Source organism: Papaver somniferum, chromosome 5, assembly GCF_003573695.1.
Source record: "Papaver somniferum cultivar HN1 chromosome 5, ASM357369v1, whole genome shotgun sequence".
NCBI lineage: Eukaryota > Viridiplantae > Streptophyta > Magnoliopsida > Ranunculales > Papaveraceae > Papaver > Papaver somniferum.
The window spans coordinates 191,233,382-191,250,921 of NC_039362.1; the positions used below are offsets into that span (position 1 = coordinate 191,233,382).

The 17,540-nt window shown below is 37.1% G+C and overlaps 1 protein-coding gene, 1 long non-coding RNA gene and 1 other non-coding gene across 3 annotated transcripts; 1 reads left to right on the plus strand and 2 right to left on the minus strand.

Moving 5' to 3' along the window:
* The first annotated feature begins 724 nt into the window (after window positions 1–724).
* Window positions 725–1,840, plus strand: LOC113284080 (chlorophyll a-b binding protein of LHCII type 1-like). The gene has a single exon (XM_026533483.1). It carries the CDS (start codon window positions 805–807, stop codon window positions 1,615–1,617), a length of 813 nt encoding a protein of 270 aa, XP_026389268.1. The 5' UTR covers window positions 725–804; the 3' UTR covers window positions 1,618–1,840.
* A 642-nt stretch (window positions 1,841–2,482) lies between these two features.
* LOC113284088 lies at window positions 2,483–4,383 on the minus strand. Its single transcript, XR_003327913.1, has 2 exons — window positions 3,262–4,383; window positions 2,483–3,040 (listed from the first exon to the last, which is right to left on the minus strand). It is a non-coding gene; the product is annotated as an uncharacterized LOC113284088 (long non-coding RNA).
* On the minus strand, window positions 4,142–4,238 carry LOC113284941. Its single transcript, XR_003328464.1, has one exon. It is a non-coding gene; the product is annotated as a small nucleolar RNA Z221/R21b (small nucleolar RNA).
* Window positions 4,384–17,540: the final 13,157 nt, after the last annotated feature.

The window sequence follows — 17,540 nt, forward strand, 5'->3', positions numbered from 1 at the left end:
CCACAACGATTCTTGAATTCGTGGTGCAAACCCCACAACCAATAACAACACAGTAGAAGATTTTCATGGGTCGACACACCAGACAAACAGTACAAGGCAAACTATGTTGGTTTAGAAAGGGTTTTGGTGGGATGTCGAAATTAGATAACTCCAAGGGAAGCAAGCCAAGAATGAGAAGATAGAAATGAAAGGAACAAAATATGTTGGGCAAAAATTCAGTATCCAACTATGCAAAATGATCAAAAATAGAAAAAATAACACCGTAATAAAATGTTCGACACTAATAAAGCTTAAATGAAAAATGAAATAAATGCTAGCATACACTAGCCCATCCGGTAAGATCAAAACAATTCCACACAAAATCAGGCAAAAAATGAGATTCATGAGGATCAGCAAAGTCTTCGAATTTACAATCTATTAGATCAAATTAAAACATGGAAACTCCAATTTCTCAAAACATCAATGGAATAAGACTAATCCTACACATTCAGTAATCTGGCTTCAAATTTTACTTCAGTTTTACAATGTCTAGCTTTGTGTCAACCACTGTCCCTATTAAGTTCATTATGTCTATGACAATCCATGTCAGACATATATTGCATGGCTGAGAAAAAAAATCACAGAATCTTGAATTTGTGGTGCAAACTCTACAGCCAATGAGAACCTAGTAGAAGATATTCATGGATACATATATCTGATCCAATACTAGCATATATAAAGAACTTGAACGGCATCAGTCTTAACTCACCAAATCAATCTTCAATAATCTTTCATTTTCAATCTAACTACAACAGATACATATTAATGGCCACCATGGCTCTCTCTTCTCCATCATTTGCAGGGAAAGCTGTGACTCTAAACCCACAATCAGATTTCCCAACCAATGTTAGATCCAGCGGGAACAGCAAGATCTCGATGAGGAAGACAGCGGCAAAGAAGCCTGCCGCTTCTTCTGGAAGTCCATGGTACGGTCCAGACCGTGTCAAGTACCTCGGACCCTTTTCTGGTGAGTCTCCTTCTTACCTTACTGGTGAATTCGCTGGTGACTATGGTTGGGACACTGCTGGACTATCAGCTGACCCTGAGACCTTTGCCAAGAACCGCGAACTCGAGGTGATCCACTCAAGGTGGGCGATGCTTGGCGCTTTGGGATGTGTCTTCCCGGAACTCCTTTCCAGAAATGGAGTCAAATTCGGGGAAGCAGTTTGGTTCAAAGCCGGATCTCAAATCTTCAGTGAAGGAGGACTAGACTATTTGGGCAGTTCCAGCTTGGTTCATGCTCAGAGCATCTTAGCTATCTGGGCCACACAGGTCATCCTTATGGGCGCCGTCGAAGGCTACAGAGTTGCTGGTGGTCCGCTAGGAGAGGTCGTCGATCCACTTTACCCAGGTGGCAGCTTCGATCCATTAGGCCTTGCAGAGGACCCAGAGGCATTTGCCGAGCTAAAGGTAAAGGAACTAAAGAACGGGCGCCTCGCTATGTTCTCCATGTTCGGGTTCTTTGTTCAGGCTATTGTGACAGGAAAAGGTCCTCTAGAGAACCTGGCAGACCACCTTGCCGACCCAGTGAACAACAATGCTTGGTCATACGCTACCAACTTCGCTCCCGGGAAGTAAGAATAAATGTACCAAAGGCAAAATGGTGTTCGGTTTCCTACTTTTTTCTTTAATATCCTCTGTACATCCATTTAGCTAGAAAAATTGTGTAGCTGTCTGAGTTTCGTCTGTGTTTCTGTCTATGGTGTAGTTTCTGTACCTCATAAAATGCAAGGGTGACTTGGATATATAATTAGGTTCTCTTCATCGTCATTTATACCAATCTAATACAATCCATTTTTGAGAAAACTTTTGAATTCTGATAAATTTCATATATCTGACTCCAATGGAAACTACATATACTCTATATTCTAGAATGAATCAAGCGGTTCAATTGTTGGGTTGTAGATTGTAAATTGTGATAGTCCGCAGTTCTAAGTTATGGTAGTCATTCTTGCAAAAGGCTAACATCAACTGCACATCCAGCAAAGCAAATTAAGAATGAGATTTATCAGAACTAACAAACTCTCTGACCTTACCATCTATTTTCAACCCAATTGGAACCTGAAAACTCCTTTAGAACCCCTAGTTTTTTTATTATCATCATCTAACTGTCATACCTTCTGGGTACATATTAACTATATAAGACCATACTTCGTATCTAATTCCAAACTCATCTACTTATTCTCTTACTGCAACTTGACCAGATTTTAGCTTCCACATAGTTTAAACCACCAATAATCGAAACTCACAATGTAGTTCAGTTTTCATGTTTCTTTTTAATTCTAAGGCATCTTCGACGAATCCAACAATGCAACAAGACATAGAAGGGGAAATGACATAAACAAGGACTACACTGACCTGTTTCTTTGGCTACTTTCTATTCTTGGATTCTTGGCTTTCCTGGACTATGCAGCATAATCTTACCCATGTTAGCAGAAATGTCTTTTACCGAACAGGAAAATGTTTCCATCACCAATAAAAGATGAATTACAAAACACTGTATATGTATTGGCTTTCCACTACTGTATTGGAAAGTCCCTAAAAATTAACAGTTTCTCATGTACAGTACTACGATCATCAATTTCAAAGGGATATGAAGATACGGAGAGAAAAGTCTGGCACTTATGCAAACTAGTGAATGGAGATAGCTACTGACCTTTTTGCTTATGCTATCGACTTTCCGAGCTTTACTCTCATAAACACACCATCACAACCACGTTCCATGTTCACCCCTATGCATCAAACCCAAATTATTCTTCTTCATTTGCAACTGTAAATACTCCAAGGAACATTTTGTCAATCAGCGCAGCTGCATCCCCAAAATGCCCAAAAAAAAATTTGTTGCATAAATCCAATTACATGACCAAAGCATTTGCAAGAATTTGCTGCTGAGCATTTTCAGGAACGAGCTGAACTGGTTGTACTACTCGTTTGTGTATATTATATAAATGGTGGATTTAAGATCGGTGATCCGGCTGTGTGTCTTGTTCGATTTCTGTTCCTGGTCATGGATGAAATATACCAAAAAATTGGTTAGAAATTAATCAAAAATGGGATAATTATGAAGATGCTTTGGATCCTGAAATCAGGATTTTCTGGTCATGAAGGAAGAAATTTTTTATGGTCCGGCAAGAATTGAGCTTTGGAGTTTCTGAGCTACAATTAGCACATCGAAAATGCAATAGAATTGAATCCGCTATTCTTTAAAGTGAAAAGGTTTACCAAGCATCGACCCAAGATTTGTAGCTGTGGGTTCGAGAGGTTAGCCCCGCAGAAGAGATATTTTGCCCTTTTTGGCAGTGCAATAACATTGTAGTATGCAAGATAGAGAGTCTTTACTCCCTCAATGCTCAATCCCTTTTTCTTATACGTAGATATAACTTTACAATCAAAATAAAAAAAATTGAAAGTTTCAATCTCTTTCTAAGATAAGCATATAATTTCACCAAGTATTGCTAGGGAAAATGCTAGCATCTATAACACAAAGGTCATAACTAGAGAGGGCTAATGCTGATCAGTACAAAAAAAACAAGAAATGATATACTGAAAAGATTGTGATGCTGTACAAAAGATTATTTGAGGTGATTTACTGTTGTAATCAAACACAGTGCAGCTTGATTAATGTACTGGAAATTGTGAAACAGAACTTGAAAAATATCAGAAAAATAAAAAATTTAAGTTCCAATTCACAATTCCTAGAGCATCATCAATATTAACAACATTTTCATTGAGAGAATCATACTTCACCGTGTGTTCATTAACAATCTCAACCAATTGCACCACTTATCTCCCGTTGGAAGTCAATGGATTAATTACAACCAGAACAGGATAATGAATCCCGAGGTAAACAGATTGGAAGCAACATACATGTTAGAATGGAAAAAAGAAAGAACCATCAGAGACCAAATTTTTATCCCCAACAGCAATGTTATTACTGTACGGTCCGCATCATGGTTGGCCGCAAAGGACCCATCATTTGGATCTTTCTTATTTCCCTCAATCAAAAATCCTAAATGAAAACTAAAAAAGATAAAAATAAATCTTCAAAAACAATAGATCTGAACTAAGAACAACAAATTAATGAATATAAAGTTGATTTTCAAGGCTCAGAATAGTTATGGTGAGTCGTTTATCAGCAACTGATTTGATGAAAATCAAATCACTCTGAGTGGTGCATGACTTATATATCATCATAGCCTCCTCTAAACAAATCTAATTTTCTAATTCGATTTCAGAAACAAAATCATATTCAACAATATCAAGAAATTTGATTTAAAGAAAATTAAATCTGAAGATGAAAAGATACAGACGGTGAATATGAAGCGCCGTCTCAGATGATGTTAGCAAGAGAGAATACCGAGTAGTGTTTTTATAGGGTTTTGAGGATAATAGGGTTTTTTAAACCCTAGCCACACTGTTAAGTTTGGGCCTGTGCTTTTTTTTCATCCACCTAGATTTTCTTCGCCCAATACCAAGTTTTTCTCACTACTAAAATTTTAAAGCCTAAATTTTGCTTATTATTCCAAAGAATAGTGAGCCAGATTGAATATACGAGAAATCACTTAAACGGTATCAAAGACCAATGTTCAAGGATCAATAAATTTCAATTAACAACCAAAGGTTGGATTTACTAATTGATCGATTCAACGCAAGACCTGTGATATTTCAATTATATAAAACAAATTATAATGCGGAAAAGAAATAATACACATACTAGAAGTTTTGTTAACGAGGAAACCGCATATGCAAAAAAATTCCGGGACCAAGTCCAGTTTTGAACACCACATTGTATTAAGCCGCTACAGACACTAGCCTACTACCAATGAACTTCGGACTGGACTGTAGTTGAATCCTAATCAATCTCACACTGATTCAAGGTATAGTTGCGCTCCTTACGTCTCTGATCCCAGCAGGATATTACGCACTTGATTTCCTTAGCTGATCTCACCCGCAACTAAGAGTTAGCTTGCCCCCCAAAGTCGAAGACTTGATAAACAAATCTGTCTCACACAGAAAAGTATATAAAATGAATAAATCCGTCTCCGAAAGAAATACCCAAGAGTTTTTGTTCCGTATTTTGATAAATCAAGGTGCACAAGAACCAATTGATAACCCGAACTTATATTTCCGAAGAACAACCTAGTATTATCAATCACCTCACAATAATCTTAATCGTACGGAAATGAAACAAGATATTGTGGAATCACAAACGATGAGACGAAGATGTTTGCGACTACTTTTTATCTTGCTCATCGGAGATCACTCTCGAGCAAATATTAGAGAAGATAGTACTCAATCACGATAGAATAGGGCAAGATCAGAACACACAACTACAAAAAAAAAAAAAGTTGGGTCTGGCTTTACAATCCCAATGAAGTCCTCAAGTCGTTAACCTACAGGGTTTCGTGAAAAATCTAAGGTTAAAAGAGAATCGACTTCAGTCGCAACTAGTATTACACAGGAGGTGTGGGGATTAGGTTTCCCAGTTGCTAGTTTTCAAATCAGGGTTTGCAATCTAAGTTACCTTGGTAACCAAGCATTCAATATTCACCGTTAGATGAAATCATGATTCAACCCAAACTAATATCTTTCAACCGTTAGATCGAACTTAGCTTGTTATACACAGATGAAATGTACCTTCATTTAGATTTGAGTAACTGTACCTAAACGTGTACACAAGGTTGGCTCAACAGTAGTTAACCAAAGTTAGCTATATGAAAACTTTCATATCAACCGTATTCATCTTAACCACAACTAGTTCAAATGACTTAAATGAAACTATTTATAGAGTTGTTCAATTGCTATATTCTCATAGAAGTATAAAAGAATACAATTGAAGCAAAATTGGTTTGATTCACTTGAATCAATTCATGAACATTATAGCCACGGTTTGCAAAGATTTTATTCCTTATTATATAAATGTATTAGTCATAAACAAACCGATTTTAGAACAAGATCCACTTAGATATGCAAACGGGTACGCATACCATAGTGACCGGACTGAGTTTGGGTTCTTCAGTATGCGAACGGGTACGCATACCTTAATCACTTCCAAATTCCAACAAAAATTTCTGGACCTATATCTTACGCTAGTATGCGTACCGGTATGTGTACTTAGGTACCCGGACTTTCACAAACCAACAGGTACGCGTACGGGTATGTATATTATGGTTCCCGGACATGGATTACATATATGAAAGTGTGCATACTATGTTCAAATCCAATTGTTCTAAACTCTATTTCAATCATTGAAACTTTCTTAGAGGATGACAATAGCCGTTTTCACACACTATTAACATCAAAGAAATTTTCAAGATATTGAAATAATTATAACGAAACATTCCAAGTCTACACCAAATGATTGTATCACACAAACCATGTAACATGTTACTCGACAATTTTCACATGATCATCTTTTGACTTTCGTCAAGAATATAAGATGAACATGGTTGAAGCGAAAGCTTATCAACACATATTTCGAGAAATATGTAAGCGAGTTAAACTCGGCTCGAAATCTCAAATGTGTATAATCAAATACTATATAGTAATACGACTTTTGTCTCAATATAGGAGATGAAACAGAAATAGACTTTCCAAGTGATAGATGAGTTTCAATCTCCACATACCTTTTGTTGATGAAGTTCCACAAGCTCTCCTTTGTAGTTCTTCATCTTCAATTGATGAACACCGTGAAGTCTAATGCTCAACTACACAATCTATCCTAATCCGAGACATCACTATAAGTAGAGTAGAAATCAAGACTTGTTTTGATCACTAACATTGACAAACAAGATTGAGATAGCAGCGCTTACGAGTTCGACCGAGCAGTGCTCTAATACTACATTAACTGAACAGGTTGTCGTGCTAACCTATTAGCGAGCCTCATGGGTATCATAGCCAAGGGTGCCGAAGCGGATAGGCGGATTGAGATTGTGTCACAAGGGAGGAAATCTAGCACTACCTTCCATGTTAATTCCTGGAAAAATGGGAACCTAACTCAACTGGTCATCCCCGTTTTCCAAAGTTTCATGCGCTCCAGGTGGTCCCAGGTTCGAGCCCCCAATGGTGTAATATTGCAGGAATTAGCATGGAAAGTAGAGTTAGCTTGCCCCCCTTGTGACACAATCTCATCCTCCCCCACCTCTCCCCCCCCCACCCCCCCACCCCCCATCTGTTTCGGCTCCCTTGGATAGGTTACCCATGAGGCTCGTTGGCAAACTAGCACGACAACCTGTTCAATTAATGTAGTTGTATGTTGTTGCAAGCTTAGCTTGTTAGGCTTCCAACTAGTTGATGTAATACTCTTAATAATAATAATAATAGATGGTCATCCCCGTTTCCCAAAGTTTCGTGCGCTCCAAGAGCTCCCAGGTTCGAGCCCTCAGTGGCGTAATATTGTAGGAATTAACATGGAAGGTAGAGTTAGCTTGCCCCCTTGTGACACAATCTCAGTCCCCCAACCGCTTCATCTCCCTTGGATAGGTTACCCATGAGGCTCGCTGACAGATAGCACAACAACCTGTTCAATTAATGTAGTAGTACGTTGTTAGAGCTTAGCTTGTTATGCTTCCAACTAGTTAATGTAATACTCTTTGGAGAATCGTGTTTCTTCTTAGAGAGAGTGGGTGGGATTGAAGAATCGTGTTTCTTCTCATAGAGAGGGGGATTAATTCTGAGAGAGAGAGAGAAAGGGATTGAAGTACTCTTGAGACTGAAGAATCGTGTTTCTGTAGAAGTTCGAGATTGGTATTAGCAATGTTTTCTCAGTGATGAAAAAGTTGTGTCCAAATTTTCAATTAGGGTTTCATTGATTAGTGGAGGTGTTCGTCAATTGGAGTGGTAATTTTATATAGGAGAAGGGTTATGTCAATTGAAGAGGATATTAGGGTTTTGGGACTTTGGTTTCACAGTTTCAATTTGGGGTTTTAAGTTCTTATGGTGGAGGGGCTTTTCGATTGAAGGAACAATTTGTGTTTTGAGTAAGTGGATTTCTCTGTTTTATAAGTTTTTTATTTGTATTCTTTGTTTCTACAACATTTATGAGAAAAAATTTCAAATTACAAGGTCTTTTGCTCATTTTTGTTGTTTTAATTAGTGTTTTGATGTATGGTACTTTGAGGTTTCATTCTTTGAAATCTTATTTTCCCATCCTTCATATTTTAATTATCGTCCCCGTTTGATAATTGTGTGTAATTGAAGCTTCATTAGTGAAGGGTATTGTGGTTTGTTTGCAAGTGTGTAGTTTACAAAACTAGTTCTTACTCTTCAGTAGTGCAAGAAATTGTTCAGGGGTTGTGCAGCCGAGGATTTGTTCATCAATTATTCTCTTTTGCTCAGTGAAGATTCTTTCAGGTATTGGATTGTGATTCTATTTGGATTTTAAACCTAGTTTGTGCAGCTGCATTTTACCCCCGTGCTTTGTGAAGTTACAACAGTTAATGTACACAGGGTACCACAAGCGTAATGAACCGTAAGCACGTCAACGCTATTTGACCAGTCTAGAGATGATCAAGACACGATTTAGCCGCTAATGACTCGACTAGTTAAATATGAACATTAATTTATAAGGATTAATATAACTACGATCTAGATAAAAAACTATTACCGTTAGGTAGATCTAGAAAAGTTATGCGAAATGGACTACTCGAACGCGTCATTCGAATACGAGACGAATAAGATATCATCAGATTTAATATGAAGGTCAAAATACTCTTTTGGGATAAACCGACCTGGATCCCCACATCCAAGTGATGGGTGCCTTCATAGATTTCTTTGACCTTATCTCCCGCCCAGATCTAAGATGTCATTCTTATATTTTCTTTCTTCTTCTGCTACTCCTCTGTTCTTCTTCTTCTTTCTGTCGAACTCAATCCAAAGGATTGAGCTTAGTTTGTGGGTAACTCATAGTATTTTAGTGAGATAGTTGAATCAAGAGTCTTATTGAGAATTTTCAGAGATAAAAGTGATGTTCAAAGAGAATAAGCGAGTTATGGTTTCTGAATTCTCTGACTTCATTTGGAGTTCGATTTAAGTGATGGTTAAGATAATTAAAGGGTGAGTATTGAAGAACACGATGTGATGAAGGTGATTCTGCATAATTAAGGATAGGTTTGGTTGAATTGAAAAGTTGAATGAATGACGTGAACTCGAATTGGGGATTGAGATATCAATTTAGGGTTCATCTGAAGGTAGATGGTGATGATGATTTGGTCGGGATTGATTATAAGGCTGAGAAATTGAGATGGATTATAAGAGCGTGTTATGATGAAGAGGAAATCGAGTTCAATTACTTGAACATAGTTATGATTTAAGGTAATTCCTTATTTACCTAATTGTAGTCTATATGTTCTTTGTGTTGTTACTGTGTTTGTTATTTGTACATCTAGGAATTATTGTGCTAATTATATTTCAGATATTATGTACCCTGAATCAAGGAATTGGAATTATAGTTTGGGATAAATTTGGATAGGGGATTGAATCACAGGGATCTATTGGTGGAGTCAATGAATATCTGAAGAATATTAGATGGGTTTGTATGTGTTTTTGTTGTGGCTGCATTAAAATGGTTTTGCAGATGGTGGGGATACTTCTGAGACGGTAGTGGAAGTGAGTGTGGAGAAGATTTTCCTCTGATTGGAATAAGCTGAAGTTGTAGGTGGTGGAGTTTTTGTATCTGTTAGTGATGTGTAGGGGATTGTGATTTAGTTTTAAGTGGAGTCAACGAACTTATGAGCTACCGCAGATGAATATGCAGCTACAGAGTGTTTGAGATTCTGGTGGAGTTGTTAATAGTGTTCGTGGTTGAATGCAGTTGTTAGGAGATTATAGGAATGTTGTTGTTGGTGGTATTGTTGCTGCTGTGAGTATTGCAGGTGGTCGAGATATATGTGTAGATGGAGTTGATAACAAGAGATTGGTGTTGGTGGTTGTGGATGTATTAATATGCAGACGTGGTAGTTACAAGCTGTAATGAAGTAGACAATCACAGATGTTGGTGGATTTGAGGATAATGGAAGTGGTAGAGAACTATTAGTGATTTAGGAATGAAGATTACAGACTTTGGTGGTAGTTTTGTAGTTGGTGGTGGTTTCAAGAAGATTTTAAATGAATTGTTAAGGTTCGTGGTGAATAAATGGAGTTGGTGTTGGAATTGAAGGTGATCATAACTTTGTTTGTATTGGTGGAGATGTATGTTATGAAATGTTGTTGACGGAGTTGCATATGCAGTTTTAGGGATGAGTTGAAAACATAGTAATTGTGAGGTGAAAGTTAATTTATGTTGAACATAATTGAGGCCTGAAATGGTATTCAGATAAGCAGGTTAAGAGATGAATCAAACTGAAGTTGAGGGATTTGCAAAGAGAATGTTTGAACTTTAATTCTATCTTGAAATCAGATAAATGGAGTATATGTAGTTGCATTTGCATCATGATTGTGCATCTGAGAAGTGGCCTACGTAATGGCCTTGGCAGGTTTAGCCTGAGTCTGTCACCCCAGTCAGATGTCTGACTCGTCTGACTCGGTTAATCTGGCTGAGTTAACCTGTTGATCCTGTTCCGAATCAATCTAGTTGACTGAGTTGAACCAATTGACTTGACTTGTCCGAGTTAACCCTTGACCGTGGACTAGACTTTGACTGTTAATTGACCTATGACTTTTATTGACCGTTAGTTGACTCTGCTGGACTGGACATTACGTTAATTGGCTGGTTTAGTGGACTTGGGCTTAAGACTAGTTTTCCTATTTTGATGATTTGGAACCTTTAAGGTCCTGATTAACCTTTGGTTCCTTATACACAGTTGTATATCATTTCAAAACCTTTCTAATGGACTATAGTACCAACATAATTGGTTAAGTAAACCCTTAGATATGATAAAGATAGATAATGAAAAGGTATAGATACCTAAATGCGCTTAAAACCATTTATTATTTTACTTAACCTATAATTAGAGACTTGTTTGAGATTATGTTATGAACCTTGTGTGAGCCTTTTGGCTAATATCTTAGAGTGCTTGTGTGATTAATAGTTAGTCTATATTAACAACGAAGGATTCAAAGTATGAACCAATGGATTGTGGATTTCAAGGTAGGCGTGGCTTGACATCAAATCAGGTGTGAACTCTGGTAACCTTCTTGTAATTATTAAGCGTTCTTTTATCTGCGAGCATGATGAGTCTTTACTATCTGAGTGCATGACTACATATACTGTGATGTTTTATTCCTGTATCTTTAAGCATGATATTTATGTTGCATTTGTATGTACGATGTTTACTATGGATACGTTTGTGTGTGATATGCGTTGTAAGATTTCCTCGCGAGGAGTGTCTGTATTTTCCTCACGGCTCCTTGCTAAGTTAAGTGAGGAGGATGCTCTTTCGTCGACAATATTATTTAGTAGGGCGGATGCTCTTTCGTTTGAATATTATATCTTTTAATTCTATTGCTTTAATAAAGTAGGGCGGATGCTCTTCCGTTTTAATATTACTTAGTTGGGAGGATGCTCTTCCGTTTGAATATTATATCGATCCTTTTAATTTGTTGTCTTAAGATAGTATGGCGGATGCTCTTCTGTTTTAATATTATTTAGTATGTCGGATGCTCTTCCGTCTTAATATTATATATATTATCTTATTTGGGGGATATCACTCGTGTGCATATTATACTTGATTGACTAAATTTCTGATCTTGATGGCAATACTATGAATCATGGTTTGTATGGGCACTCTGTGTGGATGATGTTATTATTATTGGTTAGGGTTGTTCTCGCGTCGTCTTCTCCAATGAGTTTGGCGAGGTTAGGATAAAATTTGATTCTTGTTGCATGAATTGTTGAAGGCTTAGATTCATTACTCTTTCTTTCAACTACTGTTTATCTTTAGATCTATAAAACATGTTAGTGATTACATGAGAGTTATTTGTTTAGATTGGGCACCCCTTTGAGATGATGTGCTCACTCGTTCCCACTTCATTTTCAGTAATCATAAGGATTGGAGAGCGCGAAGATATCCGTTTTCGCAGCTTAGTGCTGTAACCGATCTAGTGTTGTCGTGTATCTTTTATTATATGTATTCTTTCATTATTCTATAAAACAACACATTTATTTAATCATATAACATGACAGACATTTCAAGTATAGTGTTTCAGAGAGTTTGGGTTTGTTTGTTAGCACTTTATGTGAGTATGGTTCTTAAGATCGATAATCTGGATTGGAGGCCTCTATTAGGTTTTAATCATATTAGCTAAGCAGCTTTAGTATTTGGGGCGTCACAAGTTGGTATCACAGCTCACTATTAGATCTTACATGGGCAACAATAGAGGATAGTTAGTACCAGTTAGTGAACTAGATTAGTTTGGAACTAGATTGGGTTGTGAGATAAATCTTAATTACTAAAATCTATCAATAACTAAAAGATTATCTAGTTGATTGATTTGTTTGTTTGTTTGTTTGTGTATACCTTTTTATAAAGTAAAAATTATAGGTTAAACCAATTGTATTATAGATTAGAGGCTCATTGAGGTTAGATAGTTATCATTTTAGAATTATGAACATGTAGCCAATCTTACACTGAAAAAAATAAAGAGGTCAGTAGTAGTGATAAATCCCAAATTCATTTCGAAAATTACTGAAAATCCGTACTTATATTTAGAACCATTAATTTACTGAAATAAAAAAAAATTGGTGTGAAGAACTTAAACTTACTTATCTGTTAGTTTAAATCGGTATATCTGAGTTTGATAATTTTAATTGATAGATTACAGATTCAAATAAAAACTTTACTATAGAATATCTTCTAATGTACTTGGAACCAGTAATCTTTTGGAATACAAATTAATGTATTGAACTTAGAGACACAAATTTTAGGTCTTAGTTGTAGAGAGCCATCTAGATCTGTGTTCAATTTCATGTTGCTTTGAACACATTTAAAATGAGGTAATTTTCACGCGTTTGAAAGTATGAGCAGTACTTGCAGTTAGGAGAGAGATAGCATGTCTTTATAAGGTGGGGAGTTTTGAAGACCACAATGATGGTTTGATTTTCGAGGACGAAAATGATATAGGGTGGGGAGAATGTAATGAACCGTAAGCACATCAACGATATTTGACTAGTCTAGAGATGATCAAGAGACGATTTATCCCTAATGACTCGACTAATTAATTTAGGGATTAATCTAACTACGATCTAGATACGAAACTATTACGGTTAAGTAGATCTCGAAAAGTTATGCGAAATGGGATACTCGAACGCGTCATTCAAATACCAGAGGAAGAAGATGGAAGTGGATGTATGAATTTGCAGATGTGGTAGTTACAAGCTATAAAATCACAGATGTTGGTGGAGTTGAGGATAATGGAAGTGGCAGAGAATTATTAGTAATTTAGGAATGAATATTACAGACTTTGGTGGTGGTTCTGTAGTTGGTGGTGGTGTCTAGAAGATTTTAAATGAACTGCTAAGGTTCATGGTGAATAAATGGAGTTGGTGTTGGAATTGCAGGTGATCATGACTTTGTTTGTATTGGTGGAGATGTATGTTATGAAATGTTGTTGATGGAGTTGTAGATGCAGTTTTAGGGATGAGTTGAAAACATGGTAATTGTGAGGTGAAAGTTAATTTATGTTGAACATAATTGAGGCCTGAAATGGTATTCAAATGAGCAGGTTAAGAGATGAATCAAACTGAAGTTGAGGGATTTGCAAAGAGAATGTTTGAACTCTGATTCTATCTTGAAATCAGGTTGATAGAGTATATGTAGTTGCATTTGCATCATGATTGTGCATCTGAGAAGTGGCCTACGTAATGACCTTGGCGGGTTTAGACTGAGTATGTCACCCCGGTCAGATTATGTCTCGCCTGACTCAGTTAATATGACTGAGTTAACATGTTGATCTTGTTCTGAATCAGTCTAGTTGACTGAGTTGAACCAATTGAACTGACTGGACCGAGTTAACCCTTGACTAGACTTTGACCTTTGACTGACGTTGACTGTTAGTTACATGTGACCGTTAGTTGACTTTTCTGGACTGTACCTTATGTTAATGGGCCAGTTTAGTGGACTTGGTCTTAAGACTAGTTTTCTTATTTTGATGATTTTGACCCTTTTAAGTTCCGAATTAGCTTTTGGTTCCTTATACAAAGTTGTGTATATTTCCAAGACATTTCTAATGGATTATGGTAATAACCAAATTGGTTCAGTAAATCCTTAGATATGATAAATATAGATAATGAAAAGGTATAAAACCCTAAATACGCTTAGAACCATTAGTTATTTTACTTAACCTATAATTAGAGACTTGTTTGAGATTATGTTATGAATAACCTTTTTGCCAATTTCTTAGAGTGCTTGTGTGATTAACGGTTAGTCTATATTAACAACGAACGATTCAAAGGATGAACCAGTGGATGTGGATTTCAAGGTAGGCGTGGCTTGACATCAAATCAAGTGGGAATTATGTAACCTTCGTGTAATCATTAATCTTTCGTTTATCTGCGAGCATGATGAGTCTTTACTATTTGAGTGCATGACTGCATATACTGTGATGTTTTATTCATGTATCTTTGAGTAAAAATATTTATGTTGTATCTGTATGTATGATGTTTACTATGAATATGTTTGTGTGTGATATGCGTTGTAAGATTTCCTCGCGAGGAGTGTCTGTGTTTTCCCCACGGCTCCTTGCTAAGTTAAGTAAGGCGGATGCTTTCCCTTCGACAATATTATTTTGTAGGGCGGATGCTCTTCCGTTTGAATATTATATCTTTTAATTCTATTGCTTTAAGAAAGTAGGGCGGATGCTCTTCCGTTTTAATATTACTTAGTAGGGAGGATGCTCTTCCGTTTGAATATTATATCGATCCTTTTAATTTGTTGTCTTAAGATAGTATGGCGGATACTCTTCTGTTTTAATATTATTTAGTATGTCGGATGCTCTTCCGTCTTAATATTATATATATTATCTTATTTGGGGGAAATCACTTGTGCGTATATTATACTTGATTGACTTATTTTCTGATCTTGATGGTAATATTCTGAATCATGGTTTGTATGGGCAATCTGTGTGGATGATGTTATTATTATTGATTAGGGTTGTTCTCTCGTCGTCTTCTCCAATGAGTTTGGCGAGGTTAGGATAACACTTGCTTCTTGTTGCATGAATTGTTGAAGGCTTAGATTCACTACTCTTTCTTTCAACTACTGTTTATATTTAGTTCTGTAAAACTTGTTAGTGATTACATGAGAGTTATTTGTTTCCATTGGGCACCCCTTTGAGATGATGTGCTCACTCGTTCCCACTTCAATTTCAGTAATCATAAGGATTGGAGCGTGCGAAGATATCCGTTTTGGCAGCTTAGTGCTGTAACTGATCTAGTGTTACCGTGTATGTTTTATTATATGTATTCTTTCATTATTCTACAAAACAACACATTTATTTAATCATATAACATGAGAGACATTTCAAATATAATGTATCAAAGATTTTGGGTTTGTTTCTTAGCACTTTATGTGAGTATGGTTTTTAAGATCGATAATCTGGATTGGAGTCCTGTATTAGGTTGTAATCCTATTAGCTAAGCAAGTTTTGTATTTGGGTTGTCACGACAAGCTATCAGCAATGCCATATACCAGGTCTAGAACTTCATCTTATTCATCGCGATATAGAGCATCATCATCCAAGCATTCTCCATCCAGATCTCAGTCTCCTATTACCACAATATTCTTCTCAAATTTCCTTTGTGTTATCGCAGGGAGATAAGTTTCAATTCCCATTCAAGGGTTTTGATGAATGTGGTGGTGGTGTTAGGGGAATGGGGGTATGTGAAGAGTGCAATTTACATGCACTTAACAGACAAGCACTTCCCCACCATTGAAGCCAAGTATATCTGTAGAGCACGAATACAGGATGATGCAAATTGTTTTGATGTGTGGGAGAGTGTTTTAGAAGATATGCAGATGTGGCTTTGTATCAAATGTCTACAGGTCCATGCTTGGAAAAATCCATGCACGTCCAAATCATATGCTGCCGATATCATTGCAGGGACACTTAATGATAGAAATGGTGCTGATTTTCTTATATATGGCACACGGAAACCACAATCTACATATGCATGTGATCATGCATCCCATACAATGGAGATACTCCACCTGATTTTTCAGAAACAAGTTACCGCAACTGCGAACATCCCGCATCATTGCATTTTCTCGTGCATTAAAAAACTGCTTTGGATAAGGTACTTGCAAAACCTCCAGACCTGTATGTTTGGATGCATCTCCTGTTACTTCCAATTTGTACGTTGAATCCTTATGTCCCGAAATGCTCCACTGAAGAAAGGTTTGGAAACATGAAGAAGCTACAATTTTTGCTGCCATTAACCAGGCCATATAGCTGCAGAGCACACCTAATGGGTGTATCGGCTTGACTCAGAAATTGCTATCTCAGCAGAAACCTAGCTGCAAGCAGTCAACCAAGAAGAAGAAGAAGGAAAATACAAACCTGCAAGCTAGATCGTAGAAGGAAACTTAACAATGGTCATTACTCTGCTTCCATATGCATCCTCTCCTCTATTGGCATTGCTCCTGCAACCCCTAACACCCTTTTTGATCTCCAACAGAAACATCCCTATGATTCTCCCCCCTCCATCCCTATCGATAACTTTACTGCTCCTGCATTATATGTGAATACCAGTGCTGTGCTTTCTGCACTGAAAAGTTTTCCTGAGGGAACATCCCGTGGGAGGGATGAACTTTCAGCCCAGCATATGTTAGATGAAATGAGTGGTACGGCTGCAGAAGTTGGTGAAGAACTTTTGGAATTTATTGCAAGATTCATTAATTTGTGGTTGTCAGGTATGTTCTCTCTGATCCTTGGTGACTTTATAGCTAGAGTACCTTTGACCCCTTTGCTTAAACATGGTGGGGGAATAAGACTTACAGATGTGGGCACTATTTGGAGACGGCTGTGCTCCACGGTTGAAGCTACGACTGTTTCGAAGGATATTACATCATATTTAAGTACATACCAATTTGGGGTTGGCATACCATGTGGAGGAGAAGGGATAACGCATTTAGCAAACAGGCTCTTTGAGATGAAGGGTTGTGATAATACCATGACAATGTCGCTCGTAGATTTTTCTAATGCATTCAACATAGTCGACATATTTACACTCATTCGAGAAGCAAGAGCTCATTGTACAAGCATTTCTAGATGGATTGAGTTTTGTTACTCTAAACCAGCCAGACTCTACTATAACGATTCTTCACTTTTATCTGCTCAAGGTGTGGAACAAGGTGACCCACTTGGTCCCCTATTATTTTCCTTAGCCTTACAACCAATAGCTGAGAAGATTGCGAATAAATGAACTTTAGACCTCCATGCCTGGTACTTGGACGACGGGACCATTGCTGGTGATACACTAGAAGTGTCCAAGGATCTAAAAATCATTCAAACGGACGGTCCACAAATTAAGAGGATTACACTTGAATGTTACCGAAACTGAATTTTTT

Coding starts and splice junctions, on each gene's coding strand:
- LOC113284080 (XM_026533483.1), top strand. CDS start 805: ATGGCCACCATGGCTCTCTCTTCTCCATCATTTGCAGGGAAAGCTGTG.